The sequence below is a fragment of the Lissotriton vulgaris genome, chromosome 2_1 (assembly GCF_964263255.1).
Source record: "Lissotriton vulgaris chromosome 2_1, aLisVul1.2, whole genome shotgun sequence".
NCBI lineage: Eukaryota > Metazoa > Chordata > Amphibia > Caudata > Salamandridae > Lissotriton > Lissotriton vulgaris.
The window spans coordinates 1,818,295,094-1,818,320,157 of record NC_141687.1 but is presented as its reverse complement, the minus strand read 5'-3'; the positions used below and the strand labels follow the sequence as shown (position 1 = coordinate 1,818,320,157).

At 44.2% G+C, this 25,064-nt stretch overlaps 1 protein-coding gene across 1 annotated transcript in view; it reads right to left on the bottom strand.

Annotated features, from left to right (window-relative positions):
* Positions 1-25,064, bottom strand: part of RASGRF1 (Ras protein specific guanine nucleotide releasing factor 1) — a 656,364-nt gene that overhangs the window by 170,038 nt on the left and 461,262 nt on the right. Inside the window, exons 16-19 of the mRNA XM_086957896.1 lie at positions 15,133-15,258; positions 13,617-13,784; positions 12,734-12,840; positions 11,464-11,576 (exon numbers count right to left, since the gene is read on the bottom strand). Of these exons, the coding sequence (XP_086814022.1) occupies positions 11,464-11,576; positions 12,734-12,840; positions 13,617-13,784; positions 15,133-15,258 (514 nt within the window). The remainder of the gene's footprint in view (positions 1-11,463; positions 11,577-12,733; positions 12,841-13,616; positions 13,785-15,132; positions 15,259-25,064) is intronic.

Here is a 25,064-nt window from a genome sequence, read left to right as displayed (position 1 = left end):
CAGGATCCTAGATAAACACGCAACACAAACAAGGAGAATTTAGAAAAGAATGAATGAAAAGAGTATTGAACAATATGGGACATTTCTAGAATGAGGAGGTAATATCAAAAAAGAGAATATAGAACCAATACATTGAACCTGTAACCAGTGGAGGAGGACACGAGGGAGAGTCCTGCACTCTTATGGTACTCAACCCTTTTGCTCTTGCCTTTCAACAAGATTATGTGTAGGGGCCAGTCAAGCCTGCATTTTGTAAAGTTTTGCACTGCTTGCTGACTGACATTATGGCTCTGATTACAAATAGGCCGGAATGGGTTGAGGCTTCTAGAGCACCAAGTATTTTATACAGTGCCCCAGTGGCTGTATGCCCATTCTCTGCTCCGCCCGGGCACTGCAGTATTACAGATGAGGGAGCAGTCGCTTATGCGCCCTTTCCTGGAATACAAATAGCACAAATGCACATCTAATGAAGGTGCTACCTTCAGGGAGACACATGCTAATGATGAAACACTTTGACTCTGCATCCGCGCACTATTATAGACGTGGGTGCAGAGGCACAAAGGCTGTCAAGGAGGTGCACTGACTGTATACCACAAAAAGGTGGTCCACAGTCAGTGCACCCTCCGCGGGTGACACTGTAAGTGGGGAAAAGAGGTCCCATTGACCCCCGCCCCTTCCCAGACATCCTACTGCACACACTGCACCCGTCTGCTGTGGGATCACTGTTCCCTTTTGAAGTGTAGGTGGGTTGCCGCCTGCACAGACCAAGGCGGACTGGCTGCTCAAATAGCCGGTTTGCCTTTCAATAAAGCTTTTGCCCTCAGAGCAGCACACATTTGTGGCTTCTATTTGTAATAGGGGTACTATGCCTGTTTGTGGCCAAAGCACCTGTTCGGCACAAATAGAGACAGCATGCCCATTCAATAATATGGCCCAGGTAAATATTGATTCGCGCCGGTGTGGTATTTACTGGGTGTGGTAGATGCCTTTGATTCCAGGTTTGCTACAGGAAAACGAGGAATTACACATGGAACTGTGGCTATCTACACTAAATTGTGCTTGCCTCTCTATTTGAGTGTGTTTTCCCTGGTTAATTTTGGATTGTATGACTTGTTTAAATGTACCTGGTGTAAATTGGAAAGGGTATGGTAACAAAACCAAGCGTCTAGGCAACTGAGGACGCTTGTTAAGTAGTTTGCGCTTTTTTCCCCTTCACAACCAGTCTCGAAAAACACATGACAGCTGTGCCACCAATAACAGTGCGGCAGCGGTGCTCTATACGCCACAGGATCAGCGAGTGGAGAAGTGACTGCTAATGGAGAAAAATAAAGGATTACAAGGTAAAAAGAAAGGTTAAGGTATAAGAATAATTCTTCCCCACTAGCCTAGTACAGCAACAAGAAACACTCACAAGCATTTTCATACATAACCGCCTAACCCACTCTCTAGCGAGTGAATGGGGACACCCTGGGAAACCTGGAATCAGTCGCCAAGGGATGCAACAATTCGAGCACAGGTCCATGTTTACTGGTTTTGTAGTAGTGTTGGATGAAGATGGGGTAGGAGACAGTCTTGAATGCAGTTGAGAGGTTGAGCATGAAGACTGCTGCTGTGTCTCTTCTCTCCATGATCCTACTAATATTGTCTGTGGCAATGATGAGGGTGGTGTCGGTAGTGTGAGTCTCCAGATTGAATCCAGATTGAGATGGGCCCAGGAGGTGGTGGTTAGCCAGTCGATTGCTGACAAGTGTTTCCGGGACTTTAGCTGGGAAGAAGGGAGATCAGTTATAATTTGCCAGACTCCTCAGGTCTGCCGTGGGTTTCTTGAGAGGACCTTAGTGAGTGCAGCACAGATGAGGTTGAATCCTTTGGTGAAGATGAGGTTTGGGCATGGGTACGATGGTGCTCGCTAGTAAATGGACATCTAAAAGTAAAGTTACATCTTCAACTGGATGACAACTAACCAGTTGAAATTAAATGGAGACAAGACGGAGATTCTCCTTCTGGGCAAGCAGCCAGAGCTTTGGAGCACATCACACTGGCCTGCCCAGATGGGCAATCTTCTTATACCAGTGCCTCATGCAAGAAATTTGGGAGTAATCCTGGACAATTCACTGTCCATGAAGCAACAGGTTAACAAAGTAGTGGGCCTCTGCTTTACTATCATGAGGTGGCTCAAGAAGATCCTTTGGATGCTGCCTAGCCCCATGCAGAAAACGGTTGTCAATGCCATAATTACATCTCAGCTTGACTACGGGAACATCCTGTATTTGGGTGCAAATAAGGCAGTTACAAAGAGACTGCAGCTTGTACAGAATGCGGCTGCTCGACTCCTTTGCAGTATACCTAAGAACAGCAGCGTATCCCCCTACCTGCGTGAGCTGCACTGGCTGAGGGTTGAAAATCGTATTAGGTTTAAGGCCTTAAACTATATGTTTAAAATCAAAGAAGGTATCGCTCCCAAATACCTTCAGGCACTAGCCCTTCCCTACATTCCAAAAAGAAACCTACGATCTAAATCAGCGGAAAAATTCTGTGTACCCAGATTCAAGCTGGCCAGGATGGGGGGGAAGATCTTTTGCCCATCAGGGTCCCTCCATCTGGAACACACTCCCAATCCATATACGAAAGGAGCAAAGTCTTTCCAGGTTCCGAAAGGAGATAAAGACCTGGTTGTTCGACCAGTAATCCTGAACGACCTCTGCCGTATACTCCATCTATCGTGCTGTGTTCTTAGGCGCCGGGAAACCCTTTTTGGGTAGCTGTTTGCGCCATATAAGTTTATAAAATAAAATAAATAAATAAAATATGGCATGCATGGTGGTGGCACTTTCTGACATGAAAATGGTAGATAAGTCGGTCATTGTAATTTCTGTGATGTTGTTGGATTGGAGGTGTAATAGGGTGTGTAGCTCTAGTTGGGATGCAAAGCTCTAGGATATGGTGCTGATTTTATTTTTGTAGTGGGAGAGCTGGTTGTTAGATCCAGTGAGAGGGTGATGGTTGTGGAGCTGGAAGCGGGATAGTGAAATCCTTTAGTATGACAAACATCTCTTTGGCATTATTTGAGCTATTCTAAACTTGTTCAGTCAGAGCTGAGAGTTTGGTGAATCTAAGTTTCTTATGCTAGAACAGGTAGGTTGATCTATAGGTGATTCTGCTGTTATCATCGTGCATGTGTCTCCACTAACGTTCGAGTAGCTTGTAGTGGGGTCTGGAGAGTTGCAGGTCTTCTAGCTTGAAGTCTGGTCATTGGCCCTCACTATGCACAGTCTTCTTATCAATTATGTAATTTCAGATGTTTCAGTGATGTTATCAATGATGTTATAGAACATGTCCTGAATGATGTAATATGTTGGGTAATTAGCTGTGTAGAGTTAAAGCGCAAGTTATGGTTACTTAAGATAACTATTACTGGTGAATTTTAGTGGATATTTGGGTTTAAAATGTTACCTTGTCACAGAAAATTTCACCTAACTATAATGTCACTTTAAACTTTGTTTGTTCAGTGAATTTCTGAGATTTTTTTAACATAATTTTTTATTATCACACATAAAGCCAACTCCCCGCTGTGCAAGGACATACGCTGCATGCCCTGCGTCCAAACCGTTGCAGGCAAGCAACCCCCTTGCCACGCATGGCCTTCAGTCATTCAAGGCGTGGATTTGGCCGCAAGGCTTTGGTCACAGGAGCCAGTTGGCTCAAGGGGCATAAACCCCCGAACCCAATAAGAACTCACTATTTTATAAAACGGGGTTCATATGATTGTCACGACAGTCCCTTGAATCCAAACGTGCAGATTTACAAATATTTTTTATCCCTAGTTTCTCAGAAACTACAAAACAGATTGACCTCAAATCACAAAAGCACACTTTCTGGGCTAGGATCTAGCTTCCTGCCAAATTTGGTATAATTCTGTTCAGCAGCTTTTGCGGTAGCGCTATTAGTCAGAAGTCGGTTATGTTCCCACTGGCGGCTCTGGTTGGGAAGGAGATCATGGATCTACCTGCCTCAGCATTTGCGTGGGAGCATGATCATTTTTGCTACTTAGGTATCCAGGTTCCCCATACATCCGAGGCCCATTATATGCCTTGAATACGGAAACTGTCCTTTCAGGTCTGGAAGCGTTGATACGTTTCTGTTATGGGGAGAGTAGCCCTGGCAAAAATGGTCCTCTGCTGGGCTGCCTCTATGTGCTACAGAAATCCTTCTGCCGAATCTTTAATGCCACCTTTACCACCCTAAACAGCCTTCTCCTCCCCCTAGTGTGGGCCAGAAAAAGCAGTAGTGTGAAGCTGAAGATATTAAAGTTGTATATGGTAACCTGGCTCAGGGAGGTTAAACGGCTTCTCTATGAGTTGGGTTTAGGAGACGCTTGGGTCAATAAATCAGCACCGTCAAAACAACTGCTAAAGAAGGCTTATTGGTCATGGGTGGATAATGAGAGAATGTGCAATCCAAATCATTGTAAATCTGTTGCCCAGTTTTTGCTAGTTAAGGAGCTCCCTTATAGGGAACCCTATCTGGACCTAATCCATAACTCGGGCGACAGATCACTGTACATCAAATTCAGGGTGGGGGTACTCCCTTTAGGACTGTTAACTTCCACCTGGAAACCACCACTACAAACTGTACCATATTGTCCCTTCTGTGACTCAAGGGTCGAGTCCGCCGCCCACCTGTTGTTCGAGTGCAATGCTTATGCTGTGCCCAGATCGAGATGGTTAAAGCCTTTATGTAGGAGCTTGGGAACGAGATCACATTTGGAAGCCTTACGCATATTGCGTACAGATGCCCGACCCTTTTTTGCCTGCTGCATGGCAAAATTCCTAGGCTGGGCTTGGCGAATAAGAACTGCAAAGAAGTTGTTGACCCAGTAATGTGCCCTCTGCTTGTATTGTCTTTTATAATTCGCTCATTAATGCATGTTTTTAAATCTCACTACTGATCCCTTAGGACATTTTACATTGAGTATTCTTGAACTGGTTTTTTTATTGATGTATGTATTGTATTGCTTTTATGATATGTTTTATATCAAAATAAAGCTTATTCAATTCAATTCGATATTAAAGTTGTATATGGACCTGTGGGGCATAGCCCTTCCAGAACCTTGCCTTTATTTTGTTGCTGGGCTCCTTCAATATGCTGCACAGTGGTGTGCTGCAGGGCCAAATACAGAGATGAAACTATTGGTTGGCACGGTAGACCTTCCAAGATATCTTATGATGGGCTCACGGACCCCCTGGATTTTCCATTTGTGGTCCATCAGGTTGCCTGCGCATGGGAACTCACGGTATTGCAAAGGGCCTCATATGCCTGGTAACTCCCACTAAGGCGGTAGGGAGGACAGTGGCAGTGTCTCCCGATCCGCTGGCGCTTCAGGTGATTTTCTACCATTGTGCTGCCTGTGAATTGTTGTGCAGTTTAACGCTGATGAAATAGCTCCCACTGTAGGATTTTAAAGTACAAACGCTGATTCAACAGCACCATTGATTTTAAAAACTGAAACGCTGATGTTATAGCGCAGATCAGATTTTTAATTGTCCCACTGCATTAATAGCGCCGAATTTGCTGTGAAGGCGATATTTACTAATCTTACCATCTTTAGCGACCTGTGCTCAATCACTCGTCCTGCCCGCCTCGGTCCGACTCGGCAACCAGTGCCGTTGAGCGGAGGGCGGGTCAGGCAGAGCCAGGTCACTTCCGCCTGCAGCGAGCGGTTAGCGCTCTAGTTGCTGCATGCTGAGGAGTACATAGGCAGCGAGGAGCTGGCGGCGCACCGCGGTAGGGAGGACAGTGGCAGTGTCTCCCGATCCGCTGGCGCTTCAGGTGATTTTCTACCATTGTGCTGCCTGTGAATTGTTGTGCAGTTTAACGCTGATGAAATAGCTCCCACTGTAGGATTTTAAAGTACAAACGCTGATTCAACAGCACCATTGATTTTAAAAACTGAAACGCTGATGTTATAGCGCAGATCAGATTTTTAATTGTCCCACTGCATTAATAGCGCCGAATTTGCTGTGAAGGCGATATTTACTAATCTTACCATCTTTAGCGACCTGTGCTCAATCACTCGTCCTGCCCGCCTCGGTCCGACTCGGCAACCAGTGCCGTTGAGCGGAGGGCGGGTCAGGCAGAGCCAGGTCACTTCCGCCTGCAGCGAGCGGTTAGCGCTCTAGTTGCTGCATGCTGAGGAGTACATAGGCAGCGAGGAGCTGGCGGCGCACCGCGGTAGGGAGGACAGTGGCAGTGTCTCCCGATCCGCTGGCGCTTCAGGTGATTTTCTACCATTGTGCTGCCTGTGAATTGTTGTGCAGTTTAACGCTGATGAAATAGCTCCCACTGTAGGATTTTAAAGTACAAACGCTGATTCAACAGCACCATTGATTTTAAAAACTGAAACGCTGATGTTATAGCGCAGATCAGATTTTTAATTGTCCCACTGCATTAATAGCGCCGAATTTGCTGTGAAGGCGATATTTACTAATCTTACCATCTTTAGCGACCTGTGCTCAATCACTCGTCCTGCCCGCCTCGGTCCGACTCGGCAACCAGTGCCGTTGAGCGGAGGGCGGGTCAGGCAGAGCCAGGTCACTTCCGCCTGCAGCGAGCGGTTAGCGCTCTAGTTGCTGCATGCTGAGGAGTACATAGCCCCCTCGTCGCAGTGAACGCGCAGCGGTCGCGCGCAGCGAAGCGCCGGAGACGCGCCAGAGAGAAGCCCGTCTGCGCCCGTCCGCGACAGGACGTGGCTAGGGGCCTTATACTCTACCCCTTTACTCGGTATTGCCATGGCCTCTACGAGGAATGCACGTATCAGGTACACCCCACAGTCCCTTTTAGCCCTTCAACCCAAAGGTCAATTAAGGTGTGCAAGCGATAACTGGCCATTTCCTGAAGGCCCGTTTTCTTGCCCATTATGTAGATTCCAAGCCACCTCTAACTCCATTGTAATTGGCTCCGTTAGGGCTAGCAGTACAATCACTCAAGTTACAGGTTGGAAAAGCTTCCTTCTAAATGTCCGGTCCCTTCCCCGACATTATGTCGAGTTATGGGACACTATTCAAAGCCATAAGCCCGAAATATGTTTCCTCACGGAAACCTGGCTGAAGCCCCATACGGTCCCTTCAATCACTCTGGGGATCCCTCAAGGTTACAAAATCCTAAGGCAGGATCGTCCTATAAAAACAGGTGGAGGGACACCATAATTTTCAAAGAAAATCTCCATGTCACGGTCCAGGAGCAAGTTATTTTGCCCACCATGGAAATAATGATTTTCAATATTAATATCAGAGCTAAGGAACACTGGAAAGGTGCCCTGGTATATCGACCCCCGGGCTCCAATGCAGGTTTCTCACTTGCTTTGACCGAGATACTAGCCCCTCACCTAAGAGCAAAAGAAAACTTTATCTTACTCGGTGATTTTAATTTTCATGTAGATGTTGCAGACGACCCTGACACTAAACTCCTCCTAGCTGACCTTGCTCTCCTAGGTCTTCATTTAAGAAATTGTGGCCCCACTCATAGAAAGGGCCATACATTGGACTTAATATTCACCAATCACCCTTTAATACATTGCCACCCTCCCAAAGCCATCAGTTGGTCGGATCATAGCCTGCTGGAATTCTCCTTTTCACTACTTGAGAAACCCCCAGACCGCTGCGCTAATCTGAGTATTACCAAAAGGTCGTGGCATAAAATTACCCTGGACTCCTTTAAACAACTCTGGAGAGAGCCAACAATCTCCGACTCTGACAATGTTGAAGTGGCTCTATCCAAATTAAATAATACCCTTCTGGATATCACTAACCTGCTAGCCCCTCAAAAGACTGTCAAAAAACCTCTGATCACCAATAAAGAACCATGGTATTCTGAATCATTAAAACTGGAGAAACAAAAATGTAGGAAGCTGGAAAAACACTGGAGGAGAAATCACTCTCTTGCCAGCAAAGAACTTTATCAGCAGGCTTTATCCTCCTACCATAAAAACATTAAAAAGGCAAGGAAAACCTGCCTGTTGTCTCAGCTTGATGGAGCGGCCAACTCAACTAAGGAACTGTATAAAATTCTTAGGACCTTCGCCAACCCCCCGGCCTGTGAAAGTTCTGACACTTTCACACAAGAGTTGTGTAACAACATCTCTACATTCTTTGAGGACAAAATAGACACCATCTACAATAAAATTCTTATCAAACATCCTAACAATTTGGAAGTCCCTAGCACTCTGTGCAAAGAAACTCCTACCGAGACCCTTGAAGTCTTCCCAGAAGTCACAGAAAGTGATATACTTACCCTTCTGAGTAATGTGAAATCTGGTTCCCCTCGTGATCTTCTCCCTGCCAGAGTAACTAATAACCTGAGCAGCTTACTATGTCCTATCATCATGAAGATCCTCAATCTCTCTTTCACAGAGGGTAAACTCCCGCAACAGTGGAAAGAGGCAGTTGTGAATCCGATACGCAAAAACACCACCTCCCCCTGGACGGAACTCTCCAACCTTCGCCCTATTTCTCTGCTGCCCCTCCTGACTAAGTTGGCTGAGAAATTTGCTAACTCTCAGATTTCCAGCTTTATAGAAGCGACAGGGGGCCTGGACCAATCTCAATCTGGGTTCAGGCCCAACTACAGCACCGAATCTGCTCTCCTCTCCGTGACCGACAACATCAAGATGTCACAGGATAGAGGAGGATCATTGATTCTGGTGCTGTTAGACCTGTCTGCAGCTTTTGATACTGTGTCTCATAAGATCCTGTTGAACAGACTACAAGGAGTGGGCATTAGAGGCCAGGTGCTTGCATGGCTGGAGAGTTTCCTATCTGGGCGTACACAATCTGTCAGCTTGGGCCCCTATCATTCCATCACTAGGGAGCTCACCAAAGGGGTGCCACAGGGCTCATGCCTAAGCCCCACATTGTTCAATGTGTATGTGGCCCCCCTTGCTGAGATTGTGAGGAAGTACGGATTCACACCAGTGTCGTATGCCGACGACACCCAACTCCTCTTCCCTTTCCATGCCCTCAATGCTAATGTTAGGGAAAACTTTGCGGAAGGCATGAGGGCCATCTCTAACTGGATGGCCTCCAACTACCTCCAGTGCAACGTCGGGAAGACAGAGGTGATGCTTTTCGGTAAAGCTAGCATGCTCTGGTCTCCCGACTGGTGGCCCCAAGACCTGGGACCAGTACCTTCCCCAAAGTCTACTATAAAAAACCTAGGAGTGAAACTGGATCAAAACCTAACCCTAAAGGATCACGCGAACGTGATTGCTGGAGCCTGTTTCCATACCATTGGCTTACTCAGACGTATCTTCCCTCTTTTACCTGACATCTATAGGAAGACACTGGTACAGACCCTTGTAATAAGTCGTCTTGACTATTGCAATGGGCTCCTGATACTAGCCAATGAGGATGCCATTAATAGGCTGCAGGTGGTCCAGAACACGGCGGCCAGATTGATTCTGAACGCCCCCCCTAGAACTCCTTCTGGACCCCTGTTGAGAGAACTTCACTGGCTCCCGGTACGTCAACGGATCAAATTCAAGATCTGTTGTACTGTCCACAGATGCCTTTTTGGAAATGGCCCCAGCTACCTAGCCCAACTATTTCATCCTTACAGACCGGAACGTGATCTACGGTCCAGCAACCAGCTCCTGCTTAATTCTCCTTTCATTAAAAAGACCAGACAAGGTGGCCGCGCCCTCTCCTCAGTGGGGCAACTCTGTGGAACAATCTGCCCCTTAGCCTCAGACAGATCTCCCACCACCTTACATTCAGGAAAGCACTAAAGACCAATCTGTTCACTGCTTTATAAGCCTTCCATCTCCTCACTACGCATCATCAGTTCATCGGTACTGTTGCTATTCAGTCACCTGTGCTTGCGGCCATAGCGCGGAGATAACCCTTGGGTTCGATTCTGGCGCTCTATAAGCATTTAAATAAATAAATAAAATAAATAAATAAATAAATAAAATGGCTTCACAGCTTCTGTCACATACAGACGGTGATGGATGTGACCGGATTGTTTGAAGGTGGCTGAGTGACGGCAGGCAACCTATACCTCAGTGGCACTTTTCTCTCGTTTGTGGATGCGAGAGAATGTTATGTCCTCGAATGCCATTTTATACAATACGCAAAACTATCACTCACTGCGCTTGAGATTTGGACCGCTTTCCCTGAGGATCCTGAGGAATCTCACACCCTGATGATGATCATGGATCTGGGTTCCTTCAGGGGATTGATCTACCAGCTGTATAAAGCCCTGAAGGCGGACCGCAGGGTTGATGTCTTGAGGTTCCAAAGTAGATGGTTGGAGGACCTGCTGACACCACTTATAGAGGGGGAGTGGAAAAGGGTGTTCGCACAGATTCAGGAGGTAGCCCGCAATGCTAATTTTAAACGAACTTTATTTCACTACCTGCACTACACCTACCTTACCCCACTCCGACTATCGCGCTTGGATCCAGCGTGTGCATCGGTGTGCCCCCGATGCGGAGCTTTGTCGGCTCATATGAAAAATATGACCTGGGACTGTCTCACCTCCGGACTTACTGGACAGACATCCTAGCGTCAATGCGAGACGTTACCAGAATCCCTGTTGAGACATTGATCAAGCACTGCTCTTTATGAGTTTTACCTTCCCCCAAGCCAAAGAGCCATATGCAGTGTAAATTTGTTAGTGAGACAAAACGCCTTTCGGTGAATTAACAAAGAGAATGCTGAATTTAGAGAGTAATAATGGAACCAACAGAGAGGAATTAGAAACAATGACGAGTATACAGAACCAATGTAGATAATTTGTAACCAACAAAAAAGATAGAGAAGCAAGAGAATACAGAAGCAATGCAGAGTTTATAGACAACTATGGAGAGCATACAGAGGTTGAGGAGTGAACAAAGAAAATGGTGATTAAATAAATGACTGAAGATCACAGAGGACATACAGAGAGGTCTGAAAATTGATGGAGTATTATCACAGAGCTTAGAGAAGAAATAGAGAGGATGGAAAATCAATGGAGTGGATAGAAAATGCAAACAAGACAAGTAAAAAGAAACAAATAAAAGACCTAATAAACTACCAAAGGATGTGGGGAGTCAACGAAAAAGAGTACACAAACTTTCACGAGTATGAATAAGATGAATAACAGGTAGAAAATCAACAGAGACGATGAAGAAGGTTTTAGAACCAGAGGAAATGTTAAAAAGGCAAAAAGACAACCCATTAACTAACTAACTGGAAATCTATTAAAGAGGACTGAGAAGCAAGAAGAGGGATAAGAAGCAATAGATTGACAAGGACACTGAAGTAAGTAAAGGTAGTTTAGTGACAAAGGCCTTTTGACAAAATGTGTCACTCATTCAACGCCCCTTATAAATTCTTTATGACAGCCCTGTTGAAGCACACAGCCAGTTAAGGTGGCCTTCTATATGCGTTGTTGCATATTAGTGCCCAGAGTGATTGCCGGCAATACCTGATGATGTTTGCGGCTGCTTTCCTCTCTTGTGTTAAAAGCTCTGGATCATGGATCACTTCTTCTAGAAAGCTGATGACTTTATATTTCAGTTCTTCGTTTGTTTCAAAATCCTAGGAGAAAAAGAAAGGAGTCGGCACACATGAGGGGTAATGTAAGTTTTGAGGAAGGAAAGGGAGCCAGTAGGTGACCACAGTTTACATTTTTTTCTATTTCCCACTGTGCCTTATCTCCTGCCAGACATTTAGTTTCACCTTGTAATGTTTATGCTACCCTTTTCTCTTCTATCCCGCCCTTTTCTATGCTGCTTTCAGGGGTCTGTTACCCCCATCAAAGCATTTACAAACCGTGGTTAGCCAAGTACTCAAGGCATCATTCATATGTTCTCCCTCTTTGACCTGTTTTTCTGGTTTGCTCCTCCTTTACCAGCCACAATAAAAGGCACCAATTGCCTCCCATACATTAACATATCATTCCATCTACCACTACCCTCTAATGTATTGCTCCATGTAAGTGGTCTACTCATACTCTTTAAGTACTTCTCCAAATCAGTAGGCCCCCAAAGCCGTAAGCCAAATATCATAGTTGGTGGGTCTTGCACTGCTTATATATTTTTCCATATCAGAGATAGTATCATGTCTTTAAGGCATTATTCTTCGTCAGTATTTCATACTTTTGAAATATTGCTCAAATCTCAGTGTTAACTAAGTACTACCTGGGGCATATCTGCATATCAGTGAGCACACACCTCTGATTCACTACATATACTCAATACCTATATGGTCTAGCTCAGTGCTGAAGGTACCAGACAGAGTGACTGTTAGTAATTTCCCAAACTCCTCAAGCACAGCTCCATGTCAATGATCCCATACTTTGCATGGATATTTCGCTGCCAGTGTTCTATCATACCTCTTGATGTACAGCTCCATATCATTGGCACTCTATACCCTAGAAGCATAATTCCATATTTGTGCTCACAACCCAGCTGATCTGGAAGTTGTCTGTAACTCAAAAATAGCTCTAATGTTCAGTTATTTGTTAATGCTTCCCTGAATAGTACTGAGGTGTGACTACATAAAAACGGTTTCATCCTGTACACTTGGCGAATCAATAAATATCAGCTGATCCCCCATACCTTTCAGCTGTAACACCATGCCAGTGCTTCCACTACATCTCAAATGTATGTTTGCTATTAAATGGTCCTCACAGCTCTCGGGTATGCCCCTACATCAATGGTGTCCTATACTTGTGAGGTAAGACTCCTTTGTACCTGAGAGTGTTTGGAGACCCAATGCTTCAGCACATTCAGTACTCTGTTGGTGGCTGCTCTCCTGATGACAAACTCCTTGTCTCCATTTCTTTGGTCTGGGGGAAAACCTGCAGAAAATAAAATTGAAAAACAGGGAGAATTAGTAGAAGTGGAGTCACTAGCCGAGGATGCCTACCGCAGAGTAGCCATCTGTGTTTCAATTCATAAATAGAAATTTCTGGACTCTTTCTGTATATGGTACTACATTTGGGTTCCACTAACTAATGCACAAAAGGAACACTGCTGGATGAGACATTTTAAGTTCTATTTGTAGAAGATGTTATTTGGGAAAACTTACTAGAAGGTATCAGACTGGATTTGGTCAGACCTCAGTCTACCTACTAAGAAAGGTAGGAGAATAGAGGTTGTATGGTATCTATAGTCCTGACGAAGGTCGAATGACCCTTATGGGCTACATATAACAGCTGAAACATGTTGACAATTTTGCAGATAGGAGGGGTGTAGGGGTAATAACGTTCCCTATCATCACCGTCCTACACAGCATATGTTTTTAATCCTGACCAGGAAATCCATGAATAGAAGAAATAGGGGATATTCCTGAGCTGAGTTTCTGCACATTGAAGATCCCTGAGACTGTTTGTTTGTATTGTCTTCCCCACCCTTATGCTCCATCCCAGGCATATTTTTATGCACAGGCTGATGTTAGCAAGCCCAATGATGAAGAATGTCACTATTAGTGGGTGAGGGTACTTTTAACAAATTTTGTTTGCACCACATTCATCTTCTGAGACTTTTCTACCTCCTATTCCTTTGTGTGTGTGTTTGGCCATTTGGAAAAACTTAACAAGTGATTGCTGTTTCATAACACTCCACAATGCCCTACCTGCGGTAGCTAAGGACATCCTTCTGTACTTCTCCTTCGTAGGGGTTCCCTCATTAGCTCCAGCTGTGGCTATTGCAAAGGCTGATGTGGCTGAAACACTGCGAGTACCATCAAGTTCTCGACAAGACGTCATCACCACCCCATTATTGTAGGAGAATAAAGAGAAATCTGAAAGAATAGAAAATAAGATCAACTGAATGAGGTACTGTAGTCTGCAGCTATGTTTCTTAAAAGACCATGAAATTAAAGGTTATGGAATAAAGCCTGTCTGTGGCATGGCATACACCTGATGTTGAATTAGAGTATACGTATGATAGGGACGTGGTGTACTGTTGCCCATTGGACTAGTGGCTTCATATGGCAGGACTCTTGTGTTTTGTAGGCTGTCAGAAAAGTGTTCCCCCATGTGGCAGGAATCTAATGTACTGTGGTCCATGAGATCAGCATTACCTGTGGCAGGCCCTGATGTTCTGAATGGTGTGGCATTAGTATCACCTGGGACATGTTCCTGGTGAACTGAGGGTTCTTGGGATTGGACACTGTTGTGGTGGAGCCCCAGTATTCTGAAGGCTACAGGATAAGTCTTTTCTGATGGTAGGGCCCTTGTGTACAACATATTGTGAGATTAAAGTAGTTTCGTGACAGGATGATGAGGACCTGAGGGCTGTAAGTCTGGTGTCTCCCTTTTGCAGGGCCCCTGAAAGGAGAAGGTTGTAAATTTAGAATCTCATTACAGCATGGCTCTGGTAGGGTGATGGCTGTTTCACTAGTATAGTATCTCACTTCAGCAGAATTCTGATCTGTTGGGGACAACACTATTGTCTCCTGGTAGCACTGCATGGGGCAAGTGGGGCTTCACTGTTAGTGCTTCTCAGTGCTAAGGCCCTGGTGTACATTATAGTATGTCAGAATACGTTATACATCGTGCATGTTTGCATCCCTAGTTTTGCTTCTAGGTGTACGGACAGTTGCAGGATCAGAGTCTCATGTAGCATTTGAATGTACTGCGGTCTGTTGTGTCTCATTTTTTATTTGCTTTAGTGTATTGATGGCTTTGATAGCTCCACCACACTGTTAAAGGACCAAAGGGAATCAAGAATTGTATGGTTATGGTCTCTCTGTGGAAGAGCTGTGGGCTTGGGTGTCCTTTGTGCAAATGTAGCAGTTAACACAAGGCACTGGGATGGCTATTTCCATGTGACAGGTTACTGGCTAACTGAATGAATGTGGAGTTGTGTTTCGCTGTGGCCTCTGAGCAATGTGATTAACGTGATTAATGTCTCTTATCAAGCGCCTTGTAGTATCTCCTCTGGTAGGGCCCTGGTAAGCAGAGGATTGAGGCATTGATGTCTCACTGGGGCATGGTGCCTGTTGTACTGAAATAAGAACTCCAGAATGTATCAAGCGTGTGGATTAGTAAGGGAAGTGAACCACCACTCCGTAAATAATTACAGGCATCAAAACACCTTAAGCTGCTTGGCTCACAGTTGGTAGCTTTTCAGGATGTACTGTTTACCTGATGTGCTTTTGCCTTTGATGGCTTTGGGTGTGGTAGGGGACTTGGTGGGTGATGCCTCAGCTTCAGCCTCATCGCTCTGTGGTTGCTCATTATCAGACTCCTCCCGGACAGAGACCTCCGAGTCTGCAGGAAAGAGAGATCACCAACTGAAAAGAGTCCAAATGCAAATGGGTATGCCATAGCATGGCATTGTCATTGGATGCCACAGAAGAGCAGTCTCACTCCTACTGCCAAGGACATTTATGGTGAGACACAACAAACCAATGAAAAGTAGCCATCTTTCTTTCACTCTGGGACACAGAGGGTGAGATCCAAAATAAATGAGAAGATGAACCTTAGGCAGCCCTTGAGTGAGATACAATACAGAATGGATCACCTCCAGGACTTCAGGATGACACACATCACACCACAGAGGAGGTGCCTTCTCCTACTGAGAGGACCTACAGTGGTGGAATAGATCACAAGAAAAAAGAGGAGTTTGCCACTACGAACGTACAGTTGAGATACCACCCACCATAAAAGGGCAGGCTAATTCCTACTTTTAGAGACCTTGTTGCTGCACACTAATCTTTCTACTGTGGAGGCCAGGTTTAGATACAGCACACTCCAAAGGAACAATCCTGTTCTTACAACAGGCCTGAAGAAATATGACCATATCACTCCCACCCTGATGAAACTCCATTGGCTCCCCTTGCCAGCACACACCATTTTCAAAGACAGCTGCATCATATATAAAGCTATCACGACCAGCACATCAACCTAACTGGCTGGCAAGCTCCCTACCTCATGTGGCTTTCAGCACACTGACAGTCAAGTCACTATCAACTGGAGGCAAAGCCGTCCAAAAAAGAAAGAAAAATAACAGGTTCAACTATGCGCCCAAGATCTGGAATGATATATCTGTATCTAGCAGGACTGCTACAACCCTGCCCATAAGTTAAAAAAAAATCTGAATAATCACCTCTTTAAAGAAAAGTATATCAGGATACCTTCAGTCTCGGAACCCAGATACCTCTCCCAGCACTCACTGACTCTATCTTTACCTTCAAATCTGTTCAGCGCTCTGCTGCCTTTTGGCTAGGTGTGCACTGTACAAATACTACACACATAAATGAACTGACATACCACACACTCACACACCCACTTACACAACCAAACAACCAGTCACACACCCACTTAGACACCTATGTTAGAGGGATGTTATGTTAGGAAATAGAATTAAAGAAATTCAAGGAAAAAACAAAGGTTAGACGGATATTATAGTTAGGAAATAAACTTTTTAAAAACCTAGAAATTCACTACAAAACCAAAGGTTGCAAGGATGTTATAGTTAGGTTGAGATTTTACACACACAAAACCATAGAAATTCAGCAGTTATAGTTATCTCAAGTAACTATAACTCATGCCCTAAGATAACTATAACTTGTGGGCTCACCATCACCCAAAGAACACTTGCATTTTAACTTTGTAGATGAGGGCGCTTCGGAGTTTGGCCTGAGTTAGACTTTGGCAGGTGCGATAATGTGTCATAAACATGACAAATATCCAATTCACTGTATTACAAGTGCATTATATCCTATGACACTACGATGGGTGGGGTACCTATCACATTTGTGACGGAGAATCCCATCCCTCAAACTCTAAATCAGGCCCTTAGTCTCTTCAACTAATGGCTTGATTGATTTAGAGTTTGGCAAACAGTTTACTCCATCACAAACTTGCTGGATATCCTATCTGGCGTATTACAAGTGCACTATAGTCAATGGCACCTCTTATAAGGCGGGTGGGATATTAGTCACGTTTGTGATGGAGTAACCCCTTCTGCCAGACTCTAAATCAGGTCATAACTCTTGCAAAGCTACTGATTTTCTCCTAGGTGCGGGTCCTTCATGATTTGGGTAAGACTTCCAAATAATTTTAACATTAGTTTTGGAACCACTCTTCACCTTTTATTTATTTACAGCTTGGGATTAATATTCCATTCGATTGCTTAAAAAACACATGTCCAGATCCTTCAATATAAGCCACAGATTACCTAATTACACATCTGAATGTTATCTCCCAGGGTATGGAAAACTTGCTTCTAAACAGTTCTAGTGTTATCTGGAATGTACACCGCCAGTTAGCTCGGTAGCGAGTGGACTGTGGTTTACTGGAGATTAAACAGAGGTTTGTGACTTTGTTACATAGACCACAGTCTCAGCAGTTGCTTCCATGTGTCCAAAGAGAATGGACAAAGGCATTAAATATTGTCTTATAGCTGTAAACAAACCCATTAGCATGCTGCTGAACATTTTAGCAATCCACCATGACACTGCTGAGTGAGCAGGGCTGGACTGGGAACCCAAAGCAGCCCTGACAAATTTTGTCAGAGCAGGCCCCATACAGTGGATAGCAAGCGAGTGCAGGGAGCGAGCCTGACCACTACATGGGGACTTGGGGGAGTTCTCCCCCCAAGAAAATGTGGGGGGAAATGGTAAAGTCTACAGCACATTTCTCATTTTAAATTCAATTGTATTTGTTTTTAAAGCATAATAAATGATGACGTTACAGTGCACCAGGACACAGCAATCTTTATAGGGGCTCTTCAGTTATTCCCTCACTATCACCCTCCAACAGAGCCTCTCATCTCTCGAAAGCACCTCTCTCACATGTATTTGATTTGTTTTATAGTGTTTCTCATATCAGTGAAGGGTTTCGGAACATTTTACATCACACAAACATAGGGAAACAATTAATCATTCATGTGTAAATCAGTGAATAGAAAATGTTACATAAGACAACGAGGACTAGTAGGGGTATTCACATGTCATTTATACTGAGATTCAAATTTCATCTATACTGGTACGCATTTAAAAGAGTCCTTTGTCTGGGGAAGCCCAAACTCTAGATTCAGAACGTTATACAGTGGTTAGGATTGACGTTACTAATTAGAATTGATTCCTACCCAAGCAAACCCTTTCTAGCAAAATTTGGATAATGAAAAAAACATAAGTTTCTAACCTAGATTATAATTTTAATTTATGAACTGCACAGTGACAAAAGGATCTCTATGACAAAAGCAATAACCCACTGAGCTAGAAATACTGTTCTGTGATCTGCATAGAACACTGTTTGCAGCAGGCATATTAACCCTCTGCGCTACCTTAAATGAGTCAAAATTGCCAATAGACAAAACTCTGATCTCTCTCCAGCAACAACATTAATCACCAGAGTTATCTTGGCATATTTATTGTTGCCTGAAAACTGTTCGACCTACAAGGACCTCTGCAGTGCTTTTAAAACTGCTAAAAAACCGGCCACCTTTAACAAAAGCAGCCTCCTACCCTTCCCGCCTCCCGGGGGAAACGCCCAAAGCCCCATATGGCCAGTACAGCCTTGAGAGTGAGTTCAAATACAAAACATGTGATTCACCAGTGTTGGGCAATGTACTAAACCTTTGACTTACAAAAGAGGTTTTGCGAATCATTCTAAGTTATAATTTATAAAGGGCATTATAGGGTTGTTTCCCTCCTAATTGCGATTCGCAGCAATATACATTGAGGGTTGTGACTGCAGTTGTAGCTACAATCACCGAAAGTTATTGATATCTCAAAGAGGGACAGGGGCGTGGGTAACTGATTTGCAATGGGAAAGTTATCCCTTATTCCCTTTATCAATCATATCTGGCAGATCAGGGGTAGGATCTCCTTCCTTAATGTGTTTCTAAACGGGAAACATGTTATGAGAGCAGAACCTGTCTCTTTAATGGGGCACGGGCTGCTTTTAAAAAACTCTTTCAAGTTTGGGGAAGCAAATGCAAGGATAAGGGTCAGCTGTATTTGGAGGCTGCTGTAATGTTGTCCTGTTTGGGAAGCCCCACAATGTGCACTGAGTGAGGGGTGGCCCCAGTTAAATCCCCCTTATACGTAAAGTAATAGACTGGCCCGGCGTACGCCCGGCAAGTGTGTGTAAGAGTTAATAAATAGCCTATAGACCCTGGGTGTGGTTAAGTTACGTACTGGCCACCACTATATAAGTGTTGTCAGGCTCTTTGTGTTATTGCCACCAGGCCCAAGACCACGACATTACAGCTGCCATCCCGGAATTTGCAGCCAATCACTGGGGTCCACATATTCTGGCATGTCTAATAAGTATTAATTACATAGGTTGTTTTCGATATCATGTGAATGTGCAAGCTTTAATGCGATCCATTAGTACATAGGTTGCATCGCAAATTGTATGCAAACAGATCAGTGTGTAAATTACACCCAGGTCTTTTTGCATTGGTCCATTAGTTTCTGCTGTTCTTTCTGAGCTGTTTATCACTGCTGCTATTTTTTTTTGTCAAACTGTGAAGTTGATCTGCTTTCCAGGCATTCAAAGTTTGTAGAGATGAGGAGGTTATTCTGAAAAGAAAGAGAGAAGCATCCTAGCAAGAACACCCTTGCAACCTCTGATGTTGTCTTATGCCTACTTATCCTCCTATACTCAATTGCAGTGGTTGCTATTTAGAAAGTTTTTTAGAGAGCATGCATACTGTTGGGGAGAATGTGTGTGAAACCCAAAAAAGTGGTTTTACTTATGGACAGAATGGTATTTATGCAAGGCAGAACTGGAGAAGCATAATTTTGATCTCACTCCAAGATACTGTAGTAGTGCATCATAATCATGAGTAGTCAGCACTCAAATACATTCTGTGTGATAAATATATCTAAGGAAAATGGAGCATTGCATAATTAAAGTGTGCCACGTGAAGATTTGTGTACATACAACATGACTAATAAAGGTCTGTGAAACAATTACATATTGATGTGACAGGAGAAGTTAATGTTTAAAATGTGTCCCATTGTGAGGTTACTAATAGAATGTGTATGTATAGACTAATGTTTAACCATTTCTATGTATAACAACAATTATTTCCATACAGGTGCATTTGGAATGACATCTGCATAATTCTCTACGATTTGTTCATGTATTAAAAAGCTGCATTTGTTATATATGTAGAAGTGTGTACGTATTTTGTAACCCTGTGTACTCCTAAGTTGACATAAGAGTGGACCTCGAGAGACCCTTCAGTTCAAGCTCACGTTTAAAGTCTAACATGTAATTCATATTTAAACTTCAAAGTAGAATGTATTTGCTTGTATATTTGTTTCATCTGCAGGTGTGGACAAAGCCTCATGAGAAGACGACGTTTGTCAAGAAGAAAAGCTGTCATGAGCAAGGAGGCGAATTCCCATGGAGGAGGAGAAAAATAACCAAGAACGAACGAAGTTGCAAATTATCAATGTGGGAAAGGTAGTGCAAGTATCCAGTTGTGCCGTAATCATGAAAAAGTACCAGCAAAAGTCACTTGGGACTGTCTACCTTGAATACAATTGATATTTTTTATGCTGTAATTTAATGAGGGACAGGAGAGTCATCTGAGGACTTTACCGGGAGTAGATCTATGCATCTGCTTGTGTGGCTTTATGCTACATGACCCATGGTTGGAGTGTCTTCTACTGAAGACTCTGACAGCTGACACCTTTCTAATTTCACCTTTACAAAATGCTTCTTAATTTAGAATTGCCCCTTTAAGGCAATATAGGGAGAGATAGTTTTTGCATGCTTACCTTGGAGAATCATTTGATGCCGTGTAACACTCAATTATTTTTCCTTATTATATGCATTGTCGTTATAGAGTTAGTTGTCTGCTTTGTGTTATATAGGGTAGATCTATTTAGGAGATTTGGACCTATTTTGTCTGTTCTGTATTTTTAAATGATAATGTTGAGGCTGGTCTAAATCGATTTGTTTCTAAATTTATAATTAAATCTTACTAAACTCAGATTTAGTTGCCAAGTGGATTATTGTGTGACCAAGTTGGTTACACTGAATTGAGGTTTAAATGTGATTTTCCCCCTGTTACCTCTCAAGCTCCTACCAAGACCATCGGATTGGAGATAAATGTTTAAGCGGGCCCAAGCTCTTGCAGAACTCACAGGTCAATATTTTATGCAAAAGTTCAGTTCTTTCACTGGGGAAGGGGTGGAGACAAGGGTGGCATGCAAGAGTTTTCACCCCCAGCTGTCAGGAGATCGTTCCAAAGACGTATATAAGAGCATCCCCATTTCAACCACCCTTGTTCACAATGGAAATCTGTAAAAGCTGCAGATCACAAAGGATTGACATACCAAGATGAATTGCAGGTAGCAGCTAAAGTACAGAATAAAATGGGTTTATATGTACAGTCGCAAGGGATCAAGTACACACATTGAATATCACTTAAAAACATATCTTAGAGGCAGCATAGCAACTTTTTACTCTAGGGTGCACAGATGAATCTGCCATTCTGTCCAGGAACCCTAGTCAGGTCTGTTAGGCCATGGCCCTCTCTGCAAGGTCACTCACAAACCTTTTGCATTCACCCCTCCTGTTGTGCTGAATTAGATGTTGTTTACTTTATGACTCTGTGTACTTTACCACTGCTAACCAGAGCTATAGTGCTTGTGCCCTTGCCCTAAAACAAACAATATTGGTCTAAACTTAATTGGCACATTGAATTTGCTCACACATCCCTTATAAACTGTATTACATGTACCAATGGCCTGTACATTAAGTGCTACCAGAGAGACTGGAGCATTCAGTGCACAACATGCTAAAGTAGCCCTTTAAAACGTCTTAGGCATGCCAATGCAGCATGTAGTTCGGTTCTATACTGCCATTTCAACCTGGCAAAATAAAAATGTTGTCAAGCCTAAACCTTCCTTTTTAATACTTATGTCACCTTCATGGTAGACCCTAACAGCTCTTAAAGCAGAGTGCATGGCATACAATATGAGGGACATTTGGTTTTAAGTTTTACATGTCATGGAAGTGAAAACTCCTAAAGTTTATTTTTCACTATTGTGAGACCCATCTCCTCTATAGGTTATGACTGGCTTACCTTAGTACAACTAATAAAATGCAACTTCCAATTGGGAGTAGATAGGATGATGCTTCTTAGACGCATTTGAATTGTAATTTAGAATCCTCTTTGATGGTGAAGTCTGATTTTAAATCACAATTCTGAAAATGCCACATTCAGAAAGATGGCATTTTCTTGCCCCAACTATTTGTGCCTTCTGCCAGTGCCCTGGGTCACACAAGTGTGAATGGATGTGCTGTTAGGGTTTGTGTATTACCCCCAGACAGTCAAGGAAAGCGGACATGCATTGCCCATCCTGCCAGGGTAGTTCAGGTTGGAGGTGTGCCCTGTCCCACTTACACTTCAAGAGGCTTTGCCTCCTTCACACACAAAGGAACCTGATACCAATCTTTTGTCTCCACAAATGTTTTGTAGCCATGACACTGGAAAGGAATACCTTTCCCGAAGTGGGGGTAAGACAGGGATTCCCCGGGGGCGTGGCTTGGCGCCCTGCGTGAATGGCGGTGTCCGGGTGAAGCTCCTCGGCTTGTCCGGTGTACGGCATCCTTCCTGACTCGCTCAGAGCTAATATAGGGATGTGAGGACGTCGGAACATCTACTCCTCCTACCCTGATACTTGTGGCTTCACTGGAGTGCGGCATTTTGGATTTACGAACTATGTAAGTTCCGCAACTGCATTGTCGCATTGCGACCGCCATTTTGTTTTTTCTCCGGCTGAGCTGTGTCACCGTATCAATGATTCCCTTGGAACTCTGTGGTGATTTTTCCTTCACCTTCGTCTTCCTTTATTCTTTGGAGGTATGATACGTTTTGCGCACATTTTTGAGTAATTTTATCTGCCTTTTCTGACTGACTTTCACTCGGCGGCCATTTTGCCTCTCCCGCGACCTCCGACACTTTATTGGCTTTAATTTCTTCGCAGCTATTTATGGGTAGATCTAAAGGCACTACGACTGCGGCACCTCCTACCAAGCATGTTTTCATTAAAAACTCGAAGATTTTTACTGAGTTTTCTCGAACTCAATCTATTCTATCTTCTCTTTCGGAAGACAAGATGGCGGCGTCTGAGACTCCTACAGCGACTACTGGGAAATCTCTTACAAAACGCCTCAGACAAAACCCTCCTTCGCCTCCAAAACCATCTTCTCCTGTCTCAATGGAGTTATTATTGGAGGAAATCCGGGCTCTGCGCCCTTTTATGGAAGACACTAATGCGAAACTCCAAGTTCTCACCGACTCTTGGTCGCAGCTCGACAGCAGGGTTACGACTGTGGAGCAATCGCTTTCTTCCTTGGCGAATGACTGTGCGAAGATCTCTCCTCTTCATTCTCAGGTCTCTACCCTTCAGCGTCAAGTGGAGGAGCTTGAAAACCGTAATAGGCGCAACAACCTCCGTATATACGGCCTTGAGGAAGGACAAGAGGGGTCGGACCCCATTGGTTTCTTCAAATCCTTCATTCCTAAAGTCCTTCATATGCCAGACGGCACCCTGCTTAACATTCAGAGAGCACATAGATTAGGTCGCCCTCCATCTTCGACCTCCCCCTCTCAGAAGCCTAGAGGGGTGATCCTGTATTTCCTGGAATGCACGGACCTATTGAAGGTTCTCTCAGCAGCAAAATCCACTCAGCGAATTATCTGGTCCGGATCTACTTTATTCTTTGCTCAGGATTACGCCAAGGCCACTGCTAACAGGAGGAAGGCCTTCTTGGATTTAAGACCTGCTCTTCGGGGCATGGGGGCTCGTTATGGTCTTTTCCACCCGTGCCTATTCAAAGTTACTTACAATAATAAGACTACAACATTTGAAGACCCTCTTCGCCTTCGAAGTTTCATCAACGCTCATCATGCTGATCCTATGGAATCCTCCTCATCGACTGCTGGCTGAATTTCTGTCCCTTACCCCTCACTGTTTGACCGTTTCGTCCTGTTGCGTTTGCTAGTCTTATTGCTGCCACATGTTTTTCCCCTGTTGTCGTGTTTGTAACAATTGCTTACTTATTTTTCTCCACAGTTTATCCCTTCCCTTGCTGCGATGCCTCCCGGCCCTCCGTCCTGTTTCACCCCGGTTGTACCGTCACTCCGTCTGGTACCTCCTTCCCCCTTGTACCTTTTGAATCCGTCATTTGTAGGTCAAGTCAAGTCAAGTCAGAGAATTTATATAGCGCACTACATACCCAGAGGGTCTCAAGGCGCTAAGGAGGGGGGGGAGGATTACTTGTCAAATATCCACGTTTTAAGTTGTTTTCTAAAAGCTAGGTGGTTCTGGGTAAGGCGAAGGTGAGTGGGGAGTGAGTTCCATGTTTTAGCAGCCAGGTAAGAGAAGGATCTGCCTCCCATGGTGGTCTTGTTGATGCGAGGTACAGTGGCGAGGGCTTGGCTGGAGGAACGTAGTTGGCGGGGGGGGGTGTAGAAGGACAGTCTTGAGTTGAGGCATTCTGGTCCAATGTCGTAGAGTGATTTGTGTGCGTGGGTTAGCAGTCGGAAAGTGATTCTCTTATTGACGGGTAGCCAGTGGAGGTCTTTCAGGTGACCAGAGATGTGTTCGTTGCGTGGGATGTCTAATATGATTCTGGCTGAGGCGTTTTGGATTCGTTGGAGTTTCTTTTGGAGTTTAGCGGTAGTGCCTGCGTAGAGGGTGTTTCCGTAGTCCAGTCGGCTCGTGACTAGAGCATGGGTGACTGTTTTCCTGGTTTCGGTGGGGATCCATCGAAATGTTTTTTTGAGCATGCGAAGAATGTTGAAGCAAGATGAGGATACGGCGCTGTCACGGTTTCATGTTATTATCTGGTTGTTTTGTTCTCTTTTTCTCTCTGTTCTCTCTTCTTCTCCTCATTTTTTCCTACTATCTCGTCTGTTGTTATTCTCTCCGTTTTCTCAATACTTCCTCTTAGATTTCCTTTTCCCTCCACTTCTTCCCTATCTCTTTTCTCCACTTTTTTGATCCCTTTTTCTCTTTGTTTCATCATTTCCTCCTATTCCTTTACCTCATATTTTCCTTCCACTACAGTTCTCCCTTTTGCACTTTTTATTGCAT